Raw genomic sequence first — 12218 nt, 5'->3', positions numbered from 1 at the left:
TCGGCCATACCACTTTTACTCCAGGGGATACTACTCAAACCACAGAGATCGGCCATACCACTTTTACTCCAGGGGATACTACTCAAACCGCAGAGATCGGCCATACCACTTTTAATCCAGGGGATACTACTCTAACCGCAGAGATCGGACATACCACTTTTACTCCAGGGGATACTACTCTAACCACAGAGATCGGACATACCACTTTTACTCCAGGGGATACTACTCTAACCGCAGAGATCGGACATACCACTTTTACTCCAGGGGATACTACTCTAACCACAGAGATCGGCCATACCACTTTTACTCCAGGGGATACTACTCTAACCACAGAGATCGGACATACCACTTTTAATCCAGGGGATACTACTCTAACCGCAGAGATCGGACATACCACTTTTACTCCAGGGGATACTACTCAAACCGCAGAGATCGGCCATACCACTTTTACTCCAGGGGATACTACTCAAACCGCAGAGATCGGCCATACCACTTTTACTCCAGGGGATACTACTCTAACCGCAGAGATCGGACATACCACTTTTACTCCAGGGGATACTACTCAAACCGCAGAGATCGGCCATACCACTTTTACTCCAGGGGATACTACTCAAACCGCAGAGATCGGCCATACCACTTTTAATCCAGGGGATACTACTCTAACCGCAGAGATCGGCCATACCACTTTTACTCCAGGGGATACTACTCTAACCACAGAGATCGGACATACCACTTTTACTCCAGGGGATACTACTCAAACCGCAGAGATCGGACATACCACTTTTACTCCAGGGGATACTACTCAAACCGCAGAGATCGGCCATACCACTTTTAATCCAGGGGATACTACTCAAACCGCAGAGATCGGCCATACCACTTTTACTCCAGGGGATACTACTCTAACCACAGAGATCGGCCATACCACTTTTACTCCAGGGGATACTACTCTAACCGCAGAGATCGGCCATACCACTTTTACTCCAGGGGATACTACTCTAACCACAGAGATCGGACATACCACTTTTACTCCAGGGGATACTACTCCAACCACAGAGATCGGACATACCACTTTTACTCCAGGGGATACTACTCTAACCACAGAGATCGGACATACCACTTTTACTCCAGGGGATACTACTCCAACCACAGAGATCGGACATACCACTTTTAATCCAGGGGATACTACTCTAACCACGACCCCTGGAGCTACTGCTCTAACCACAGAGAATACATCCATCGGAACTGTGGTACCAGAAACTGTTACTTCCAATCCACCACAAAGCACAGTTCCTTCAACAACTATCCAAGTCACCTCAGAACCTGAACAAACAACTCCTTTTTCCAGCATTTCTACTATAACCCCATATGTAACCCCTGTTACCAGCTTACCCCCTTATAACTCTACTACTGCTGCCACCAAAGCTACTCCCAGTTCTACCACCTACCCCACAACCACCACTGACAACAGCATTGGTAATACCACTCTTGACAAAACCACCACAACTTTCAACCCAACAACTGAGCAAACCAATCACACTGACCTCCCAAGTACTACTCTTGACTCTACAACTCATGCTACTCCCATTCCTACTACAGTAGCTCCACCTACCTGCACCACTGCAACTCCTCCTACAACCATCATCACAGCTGCTCCAACCACCACTCTGCTGATGTGCAATAATGGTGGCATGCAGCTAAATGGTGTCTGCATCTGTCCTGATGAATGGACCGGAGAAACATGCTCAAACGGTAAGACCAAAGGTGGTTTTTGGTGCCGGTCAAAACCTATCGACATAAACTATTTATAAAAAATCCTAAGAAATAAAGCAAATGAATGCATAATATTTTGATAAGAAGTCCAAAGTTACTGAAGCTGAAAAACAGTTCTTGTACCCGTCTACATCATCATGAAAGATGGACAACATGCTTTATTACACCTTTTCATTATTAAACAGAAACTCAAACCTGTATTTACCTCATTTTAAGACCCAATGAGAACATCATTTTCTTTTGTCCTGATATGCAAAACCTTGAATTGAATGACGCTCGACCTTTGACCTTCACCTGACTGCAGGTAGTTTGTGTTGCGCTACGTCTCTCAGCTATGAAGTTTAGAAAAGTCCTTTATCCAGCAACAGATGACTGAATGGAATTTAGGTATAAACAGTTAACTTTTTACCTTTAAGGCATTATTTTGGATGAAATGAGCTGGTAGTATGTGAGCAGCAGCCATGATCAGAGCTGTCTGAATCCTTCAAATACTAAAGAAAGGAGCTCCCATGGTTCCTCAATGATCTCCTTTAGGAAGTCATTTAGGATCCTTTACGAGAGAAAGGAGCATTTTCCAACAAGGTCAAGAAAAAGAACTTCGGATGAGTCGACTTTTTGGCTCCTAACTCCACCCAGACACGAAGTAACGAGTATCACTTTAAAATGCCTTAGTAATCTCCTGGTGTCATAATTCCTTTGATAGACTCGGTATCAAAAGAATTGTGCACTGCATTCCCACAGAGTTCTTCTTCGTCTTTCCTGAAAAGATAAGAAAACAGAGGTTTCTTCCTGTTAAAAGGGAGTTTCTTTCCCTCCACGGTCGCCTCGTGAACGCTCAGGGGATCGGATCATAGAGAAGTTTCGATGCAATCTGTTGGTTTCCTAGACTACTGTTTCAATTGGCTCTGGATTTCGTTTGATGGGATTATGACTAAAAACTCTCTCATTTGCACATTTTCTTCAGAAAATGTGTGTGACACTGCAGAGTTGGAGGGATTTAAATTCCCCCACACACCCATCGGCTGGTTTGCATATTCAGAGGATAAATGTCCGATGGAAACCAGTGGAGGTACGTTTCCGTCCAACATCACCAAAAACAGTGGAGCATAGCGTGTCTCTGCTGTAACTCCCTCCATGTCCTTTCAGCTGGTAAACCGCGGGCTTCGGCCAGATGTCTGGTTACAAACGGTGTTGCGAGCTTCAACCCTCCACAGGTCTTCCAGTGTGACCAGACGCTCAGTGACATAAAGCAAAATGTGAGAACTGCTGCTCCATTTCTGTAAAGGATGCACATTGTGAGATGCCTTAAAGCCCATGAAAGTGTCCCATAGAAAAGCAGTTCTCTTCAGTCTTGTTGTTTATCCCTCAGCTCACCAGTGCAGCCGATTTAGAGACGCTGGCATCCAGCACTCAGATTCTGACATCCAGACCTGACGAGCTGACGGCTGAAAACGTGACAGCGGCAGCTCAGATTGCCAACGCGTTGCTGCTGTCTCCAAACGCCACCGAGGTACAGTACGACCTCCGAGAACGCTGCACTCGTTTTGGTGCCACGTGGGCTCTTATTCTGGCTGTTGTTTGCAGAGCGTCAGGGTGGCAGCAGTTGCCACGGTCAGCCAGCTGCTGAACACCACCGTTCCAGACGATAACAGCACCGCAACTCAGGAGTAAGAACACACCAATTAAATCAGAAGTACAGCAACATGTCTGTGACATCCAGCTGTGAGGTTATGCTGCCTTCCATCCATCTCAAATTATTTTCTGAAATCCATACTTTGGATGCACAGCTGCAGCTCTAACAAGCTTTATTATTCAGATTTTAGGATAGTATCTGTTTGAAATGTGGTCATTTATTTAAAATACATTAAGATTAGATTATGGATTAGTGAAAGCTTCAAATGGTGAAATCATGGATGTATTTTAAAGCAAAAGCTGCTGCATATTTTTGAGGACCTCTGCTGGTGTGTTGGCCAACACTCAAGAGTTCAACTCTTGAATTTTTTAGATTTTCCAGCAATGTTCTAATGGGTCTAAAGGAGTTGTTCAACTGCATCTAAAAAAGCAGTTAACCTGGTTCTAAAAAGGGGTTAAACTGGTTCTATAAACACAATTAACCTGATTCTAAAAAGTGGTTGAACTGGGTCTAAAAAAGCAGTTAACCTGGTTCTAAAAAGTGGTTAAACTGGGTCTAAAAAAAGGGGTTAAACTGGTTCTAAAAAAGCAGTTAAACTGGGTCTATAAACACAATTAACCTGGTTCTAAAAAGTGGTTAAACTGGGTCTAAAAAAAGGGGTTAAACTGGTTCTAAAAAGCGGTTAAATTGGGTCTACAAAAGGAGTTAAACCGGGTCTAAAAAAGCAGTTAAACTGATTCTAAAGAATGGTTCAACTGGGTCTAAAAAAAGCAGTTAAACTGGGTCTAAAAAGTGGTTAACCTGGTTCTAAAAAGTGGTTAAACTGGGTCTAAAAAAAGGGGTTAAACTGGTTCTAAAAAAGCAGTTAAACTGGGTCTAAAAAGGGGTTAAACAGGGTCTAAAAAAAAGAAGTTAATCTGGTTCTAAAAACAAGTGAAACTGCTTCTAAAAGGCCTTTAAACCGGGTTTAAGAAACAGGATAAATTGGATCTAAAAATGCAGTTAAACTGGGTCTAAAAAGCGGTTCAACTGGATCTAAAAATGCAGTTAACCTGGGTCTAAGAATGCAGTTAAAATGGGTGTAAAGGTGATGTTTGAACCAGGTTAGGGGGTTATTGAATGTTTGATACCTCCAATTTGCCTAAAATGTGTCCGTCTTCTCCAGCCTGACGCTGACTCTGGACCAGCTCTCGGTGAACCTCAGTCTCAACTCATCTCAGTCTCAGGTGGTTCAGCCAAACCTGGTGGTCCAATCAGCACAAATCCAAGCTGCAGACTCTAAGGGGGTCCAGTTCACCTCCTTCAAGGGTCAGTGAACCACTGCATTACCGACCTTTATCCCAACAGTGTTGAACCCTGACTTTTGATAGTTTAGTCAGATGTCTGAATGAGATGAGATTACTCTGCAGAGTATGCTGTAGCTTCTGTAGCACTGAAGCTACATGGAGGATGTAATCAGTGAGTTTAAAACCGTTCTGATGGGACATTTAGCTGCCCCTTGTCTTTTCATGGACACCCCCCCACTTGGGTTGGTAAATCCCCTCTCCTACAGAGATGAGGCCACAGCTCATCTCTCAGATATGACCTGGATCAGTCTGTCAGCCTCAGCTGTTGGTCATCACTGTGACCAGTTCCCCATCCTACTGAGTCTGTTAAACACTGGCTGCTCTTTAAAGCATCGCATGTGTCACCTAAACTGGATTTCTTTTAGTTTGGGTCTGAATTAAAGTCTGTAACTGCTTTGAACTCCAGCTGTGGTCATATTTCATCTTGTTTGTTATCTTTTAGGATTTTAACAGCCTGCTGCTGAGACTAGTTAAATTTATTTGTATAGAACATTTCATTTGAAACTATTTAAAATGCTGTACATAAAATAAAAGCATTGCAGCGGGAAGTGGAAGAAACATTAAAAATATATAAAAGAATATAAAAAGAAAGAAAAAGAACAATTAAAATTAAATCAAAATTATTTAAAACAAACAATCTAGATAAATTAAAGATATCCTGCAGATTTCATGCAGAGACACATGAGGAAAGAACTGTTTTTAACCTGGATTTAAAAATGTCTCCTTTTGGTGACAGTTTAATCTCTGGGTTAATCTAACCCTAACCCTAACCCTAACCCTATCTCTGACAGTTTGTTCCACTTGTTTGCAGCATAGCAGCTAAATGCTGCTTCTCCAGGTTTAGTCTGGACTCTGGACTGGACCAGCTGACCTGAGTCCTTGGATCTCAGAGCTGTAATAGGTTTATATTCTCTGAACATATCACAGATTCTGGGATTTAATTAAAATCTATTCTGTGACTGACTGGAAGCCAGAGTAAAGACTTTAAAACTGGTGTGATGTGTTCAGATCTCTGAGTCCTGGTTTAAACTCCAGCAGCAGCGTTCTGGATGAGCTGCAGATGTTTAATGAAGTCCAGTTAAAATACCGTTACAGTAATGGAGTCTCCTGGAGATGAATGCATGGAGGAGTTTCTCCTGGTCTTTTTGGGAGAGAAAACCTTTAATTCTGATGTTTCTGAGTTGGTAAAAAGCTGCCTTGGTGACAGCTTTGATGTGGCTGAAAGTCAGATCTGAGTCTATCAACACTCCAAGGTTATGGTCAGTGATTATAAGGCCCGAGTCTCCAGATATTTACCAACGCTGACCCTCTTCTCTCTGCTGCCAAACAGAATGATCTCAGTTTTGTCTTCACTTAATTGTAGAAAAGTTTCTCTCATCCAGGAGTTCATTTCCTCAGGGCCAGTTGTAACAAAATAACTCCGGCCTTCTGAAGAGGACCTGAACCAGTTAAGGACAGGATTACCCCGTTCATGACGGGTGCAGAGCTGGTCATGTGACCGGTGATAATAAAGGGCTGCGAGCTGAATCCATACTGGATTAACTGTATAGATGTGACTTCCAGACTGTTTAGAAGCTGGTCATTGAAGTGTTCCCTTCACAGTGGGATTTTGTCCAATCACAATCCACCAAAGGCTCATCCCTGAGCTGTAATGAAGGTCCCAGACTCCTCTGTTTTCATGCTGCATTCAGGGACATCTGGCAGTTTTGTGGCCGACAGAGTTCGGCTGAACACCAACACCTCGGAGGTCGTGATGGAAAACGGGTTCGTAGCCGAGGCGCTGGTTTTCATCCGGTTCCCATCAGGTGAGTTTCCTGCAGCACAAGTTATCTCAGTGGAAGTTCCACAGCTAACCAGAGTGGATTTCTGCTTTTTCTGAAGGCAGCAGCAGCCGTCAGAAGCCATCAAACCTGTCGGTGGGCTTTGTTCTCTACCAAAACAACCGTTTCTTCCCGTCGAGGATCTACAAGAGGCGCCGGGCTCCTGTCAGGGTGCTGTCGGCCAGCGTCAGGGGCCAGCAGCGCCATGTGGTGCCGCAGCACGTGGAGATGCAGTTCAGACCGGCAGTAAGGAAAAACACGAGCTGATTAAAGCTTGTGCTGATTAACCTTTATTTATACAGGTAAAATCTCACAGACTAACAACGTACAAAACAAAGCACGAAGCATAGAATAAGTAATTATAAGTAACATGTTATTAAAGTTGTTAAGTACATGTGCAGACCCCCACTGACCGTCTCAACAGGCTTCAGACAAGTAATCTGAAGTCCTTTAGCGAAATAAAGCTGGACAGCTTCTGCTGGAGCCTGTTCCAGGAGAACGCCTTTTTGCCAAGTTCAGTACGTACTGAGGGGATGTGATGGGATGTAGTCCAGGGACCAGAGGCTAGGAGGGGGGGTGCAGTCTGATGATGGATTTGTAGATAAATAGATACCAGCGGGTGGTTCTGAGCATGGAAAGTGGAGACCAGTCAGTGAGAGAGTACAAAGTGCAGTGATGTGTGAGGGCTTTACAACCAGTTATGAATCTCAAAGCTCTGTGATATGCAGCATCCAGGAGATGTAGGGAGTGAGCAGAGGCATTCATATAAACCATACTCCAAGAGTGGCAAGAAAGTGGCTGCAACAATACATTTTCTGGTATTAAAAGAAAAACAGGCTCTATTTCTAAAGAAAACCCCAGCTTTAACTTAAGTTTCCTCAATAATTGGTCAATATGACATCTAAAAGAAAGGCTATCATCCAATATGATGCCAAGGTATTTATAAGTGGCCACAGACTCAGTATGGATACCCTGAGCAGACATGATACAGGGTGGAACAGCAGGCACCTTCTTTTTATTAGAAAAGAAAAAAGGCTTGGTTTTACCTGCATTTAGAACTAGCCTGAGATGAGACAGTTGCACCTGAATGGTGTCAAAAGCAGACTGCAGATCTTTGAACACCTGGGCGACAGAAGATGCACAACAATAGATGACGGTGTCATCAGCATAAAGATGTACAGATGCATTGATGTTTCGGCCCACCATATTCATATAAATAGTAAAAAAAAGGGCCCTAAGACGGAACCTTGCGGCACACCATTTAAAGTGTTTAGGAACCCGGAGCTAAGACCATCGGACTGCTTACGGTCGGAGAGGTAGTCAGAAAACAAGCCAACAGCAAAGTCTGACATTCCAATGGTAGACATAAAATACTCAGATCGACTGTATCAAACGCCTTTGAAAGATCAATAAAAAGGGCAGCGCAGTATTTCTTGGCCTCCATGGCTTCGACAATGTCATTTATCACCTTAATGGCAGCAGTTGTTGTACTATGCTGCTTCCCGATCACACAGTGATCAATCAGATCAGTAGCAAAACTGCTGTGGTGGAATATTTGTCATGTTGGTAATTAAAAGATCGATAAGGGATTATTCACTGGGGCGGGTTGGGCTTCCAATCATTTGAGTGAGGTTAACACTGGCCTTAAAAGGATCAGAGGCTTGTAAAAGCCAGTCCCAATCAAAACGATTTCCTTGAATTTCAGTTGAGAAAACAGCTGCATTAAAGAGGTTAATGTCTCTGTGTTAGTGGGAAATATTCTACGCAGCTGCAGACTCTCAGATTGGTCAGGTCTCCTGTTTCCAGGTGGATTTGTGGGGCAGCTGAGAGCTTCAGTAGAACCTTCAGGTTCTTTGCATGTCGTTTCAGCTGCTGAGCGGCTTCCTGCTGCACGACTTCTCCTGCGTTTTCTGGAACTATAGCCTGCAGGACTGGAGCACCGACGGCTGCTCCAAACGAGACGCTTCGGACGGGGTCCTGAGCTGCCTCTGCAACCACACCACCAACTTCGCTGCTCTCTGGGTGATGGTCACAGGTCTGCAGCTGCTTTCAGAAACCGCCAATGTGACAATGGCCACTGCGTGAGAGTTTCTGTGTTTCAGTCTTTCAGAGAGAAGCACGAGTACGCCGAAGCCCTGGGCACCCTCTCCATCACAGGCCTCTCTTTCTCCATTCTCGGTTTGGTCGTTACCCTCATTCACCACGTCAAAGAAAAGTAAGGCAGACATGTGCCGATCAGGTCCAGTCTGGATTCTGCAGACGGTTTTCAGCAGGTCATGTGTTCAGTTTCCAGAGGAAGTCCCGTGAGCGGCAGACCAACCTGAACTCGAAGCTGGCTCTGTTCTGCATCTACATCAGCCTGCTGGCCTTCATCATCACCTTCCTGTCCGGAGTCCAGAACTCCAGCCCGCAGAACGCCAGCCAGGTGGCGTTCAGCGGCGATAACCACATCCTGGACTCTGACGAGCACGTGGAGCCAGACCGCGGGTCGTGCACGGCAGTGGCAGCTCTGCTGCACTTCTTCCTGTTGGCCACCTTCACGTGGAACAGCGTGTACGGCACGCAGCTGGTGCTGCTGGTGCGCTCCATGCGCCGCACTCTGCCGCCGTTCTGGACGCCACTCAGCGTGGGAGTGGGCTGGGGTACGGCATTTAGATCCTCCACAGACATCAGGTTCATAAATGGGGTGGAAACATGGGAAAACCCTACATTTACTTTTTATTTTATGTTCCGTCTCATCAGCTTCTTTTCACGTGTTAAACATCATCAATCGTTACATTTCAGACCTCAGATTTACTCAGTTTGTCCCATTTGGAGTCCTTCAGGGCTCAGTCTTTGGTCCCATAAACTGGTGTTTAACATCATCTGTTTTTAAACTTAATTACCAGCCTGAAATTCCCCCGGGCCAACTTTTGGGAATGGGTTTATTCACAGATGAAATTAATGGGCAGGAATCACTCAGCGAGGGTCCTGCTGGTCAGAGATGTGGACGATTCCACCGAAAACTAACATAATATAATGTTTAAAGAAGCTTCATAACCTCTAAATAAGATCAGGCCGTTCTGAGGATAAATAACACAAACAATAAGCTGTAAACTGGACGCTGTGTTGATATTTAGTGGAAAAAAAGACTTTTGGGTGAGAATAAGAGGAAAAAAGACATTTTCTCAACTTGATTTCTGAAAATGAGCTTAGTTATCAGTTGGAGTTGAATTTAAGTTAAATTGTTGATTTGCTTCCTGTTTCCTGCCAGGAGTGCCGGCCGTCGTCATGGCGATCACGCTGGCAGCAACCTACAGCGTGGATAATCCTCTGGGATACAGACAGGAGGAATTGTGGGTCCACTGCTGAAGTTATTGCTGCTTTCTCTCTGCTTTAAAGAGTCTGGACCTCTTTTTTAACCTGTTATTTCCACGTCTGACGGGTGTTTTGTCTTTTTAATCTCTGGCTGTCTCCGTGTAGCTGCTGGCTGTCAGCTCTGGATCAGGCCAGATATTTCAGCTTTGGGAAGCCGATGTTTTGGGGTTTTCTCCTCCCAGTGGGCCTGATCCTGATCTACAGCGTGGTTCTGCTGGTTCTCACCTCTCTGACCACCTGCAGAGTCGATCCCAAGCTGACCAGGTAAACTGCCTTTACTCCCGTCCAGTGCAGGAAAACAACGTTTCAAACCTTTTATCGAGAGAAAAGTGATGTAAAAGTAACGGGTCGGAGGTTTAAAACAGTGAAAAACCATCTATAGATTGTAAAGTTTAGATATTTCTGAAAGAAAACTGATATTCTAGAAAAGAGCTGTTTTTTAAAGCAATAAAACTTAAAAGGGAGAAAATCAGCAAAGTTCAGCCAATTTCTGACTGATTTCTTTGGAAATATTCTGGACATTTGAAGTTGATAATATTTTTAAAGTAATTTTTCCTGGAAGAAGCTCAACATTTCTGATAATAAAGCAGGAAACACCTGCAAATAGACGCTGAGACACTTTAAAAACTTCCAGCTCTCTGTAGCTGCACACGTTTCTGTAGAAGTATGTGAACCCATGAACTCCCACCTGTTTGACGGCAGCACCAGCCGCTCGTCTCTGACCAAGCGCTTCCTGGTCAGTGTGTCTCTGGCCGTGCTGCTGGGCCTGTCCTGGACTCTGGGCTACCTGGTCCTCGTCACCTCGGGACGCGCCCACCTGATCTTCAGCATCTTCTTCTGCCTCGGTACGACCACGCAGGTATGGCCCCGCCCATCATACACTCTGCACAGCATTGGTGCTTAAAGAGAAAACCAACAGCTGACCTTTGTGTTTTCAGGGTTTTCAGATCTTCATCCTCTTCACAGCCAGATCGCCCTCCTTCAGAGCCTCCATGTGGCGTTTTGTGCACCACGTCTCCTCAGTCAACATCCCGCTGAGCAGCTCAAAGTACAATCTCCGGAAGAACTGGAGGGAGCCTTCCACCTCTGAGACCTACCGGGACTTACGGGATGGGGACACCGGGCTGTAAGACAAACTTCAGCCTGCATGCTTCTCACCATCGAGCTGGGCACCAACCTTTGGTCAACATTTCTGCTCATGGACCTGAATTCCACTTCTTCTGCAGATCTACAACAAATCCACTCAGAAATCACCAGAACAGTAGCTGGTCTAAATTGGTTTCCCAGCTGGTTTAAACTGGTTTCCAGTTGGTCTGAACTGGTTTCCAGCTGGTTTAAACAGGTTTTCAGTTGGTCTAAACTGGTTTCCAGTTGGTTTAAACTGGTTTCCAGTTGGTCTACACTGGTTTCCAGCTGGTTTAAACTGCTTTTGAGTTGATCTAAACTGGTTTCCAGTTGGTTTAAACTGGTTTCCAGTTGCTCTAAACTGGTGTCCAGTTGGTCTACACTGGTTTCCAGTTGGTTTAAACTGGTTTCCAGCTGCTCTAAACTGGTTTCCAGTTGGTCTACACTGGTTTCCAGCTGCTCTAAACTGGTTTCCAGTTGGTCTAAACTGGTTTCCAGTTGGTCTACACTGACTACAGTAAACTGTACTTTAAAGGGTCTTTCTGGGCTCATAGTGAGCTAAACAGGTATGCATTGGTATGAAAATCTACATTTTCTGTTGACATTCAGGTTATAAACTATCATATGTTATTGTAAACTTTGGTCATTACTGTTAGAAGCAGGGTTTAAAATGTTCTAAATCAGCTATAAAATGTCTAAACTTGTCCATAATGTGTAAATGGGTCTATTAATGGGCTTTATTAGTCATCAGCAGTCTAAAGCCCATCTCTCAGTGGTAAATTTGATCTTCTGATGAAAAAAATGGATCTGTTAATGGTCTGAACTGTGTATAAATTTCATCAAAGGAAACTAAAGGGATTAAAGGAACTGCATTAGGCTGGTTTAAGTCATATTTATCTGATAGATTCCAGTTTGTTCTTGTAAATAAAGAATCTTCCTCACACACCAGAGTAAGTCATGGAGTTCCTCAGGGTTCTGTGCTTGGACCAATTATTTTTACTTCATACATGCTTCCATTAGGTAACATTATCAGACAGCATGGCATAAATTTCCATTGTTATGCTGATGATACTCAGCTGTACTTATCTATGAACCCAGATGAAACCAATAGGTTGGTCAGACTACAAACCCAATATCATTTGAGAAATTAAACTGGGTGAAAAGAGA

The 12218-nt window shown here is 44.3% G+C and overlaps 2 protein-coding genes across 2 annotated transcripts in view; both read left to right on the top strand.

Moving 5' to 3' along the window:
• LOC140291295 (uncharacterized) overlaps nt 1-1399 on the top strand; it is a 16151-nt gene extending 14752 nt beyond the window's left edge. Inside the window, exons 2-3 of the mRNA XM_072379406.1 lie at nt 1-1247; nt 1346-1399. The exon at nt 1-1247 is cut by the window's left edge and continues 432 nt beyond it. Of these exons, the coding sequence (XP_072235507.1) occupies nt 1-1247; nt 1346-1399 (1301 nt within the window). The remainder of the gene's footprint in view (nt 1248-1345) is intronic.
• Nucleotides 949-12001, top strand: adgrg7.1 (adhesion G protein-coupled receptor G7, tandem duplicate 1). Its single transcript, XM_072379298.1, has 15 exons — nt 949-1749; nt 2735-2839; nt 2917-3026; nt 3140-3280; nt 3355-3437; nt 4569-4711; nt 6441-6554; nt 6631-6815; nt 8439-8591; nt 8672-8784; nt 8856-9211; nt 9823-9904; nt 10032-10190; nt 10629-10785; nt 10865-12001. Exons 1-15 carry the CDS (start codon nt 1671-1673, stop codon nt 11054-11056), a joined length of 2172 nt encoding a protein of 723 aa, XP_072235399.1. The 5' UTR covers nt 949-1670; the 3' UTR covers nt 11057-12001.
• The last annotated feature ends 217 nt before the right edge of the window (nt 12002-12218 follow it).

The sequence above is a fragment of the Leuresthes tenuis genome, unplaced genomic scaffold (genome assembly GCF_036924035.1).
Source record: "Leuresthes tenuis unplaced genomic scaffold, fLeuTen1.0.hap1 SCAF_1, whole genome shotgun sequence".
Taxonomy (NCBI): domain Eukaryota; kingdom Metazoa; phylum Chordata; class Actinopteri; order Atheriniformes; family Atherinopsidae; genus Leuresthes; species Leuresthes tenuis.
The sequence above is the reverse complement of the archived record's forward strand: the minus strand, read 5'-3'. Positions and strand labels throughout refer to the sequence as shown.

Bases quoted from the DNA above. Each gene is read 5' to 3' on its own strand.
- adgrg7.1 (XM_072379298.1), top strand. From the start codon at position 1,671: ATGTGCAATAATGGTGGCATGCAGCTAAATGGTGTCTGCATCTGTCCT. The intron at 1,750-2,734 runs GTAAGACCAAAG...CATTTTCTTCAG, and splicing joins CGGAGAAACATGCTCAAACG to AAAATGTGTGTGACACTGCA. The intron at 3,281-3,354 runs GTACAGTACGAC...TGTTGTTTGCAG, and splicing joins TGTCTCCAAACGCCACCGAG to AGCGTCAGGGTGGCAGCAGT.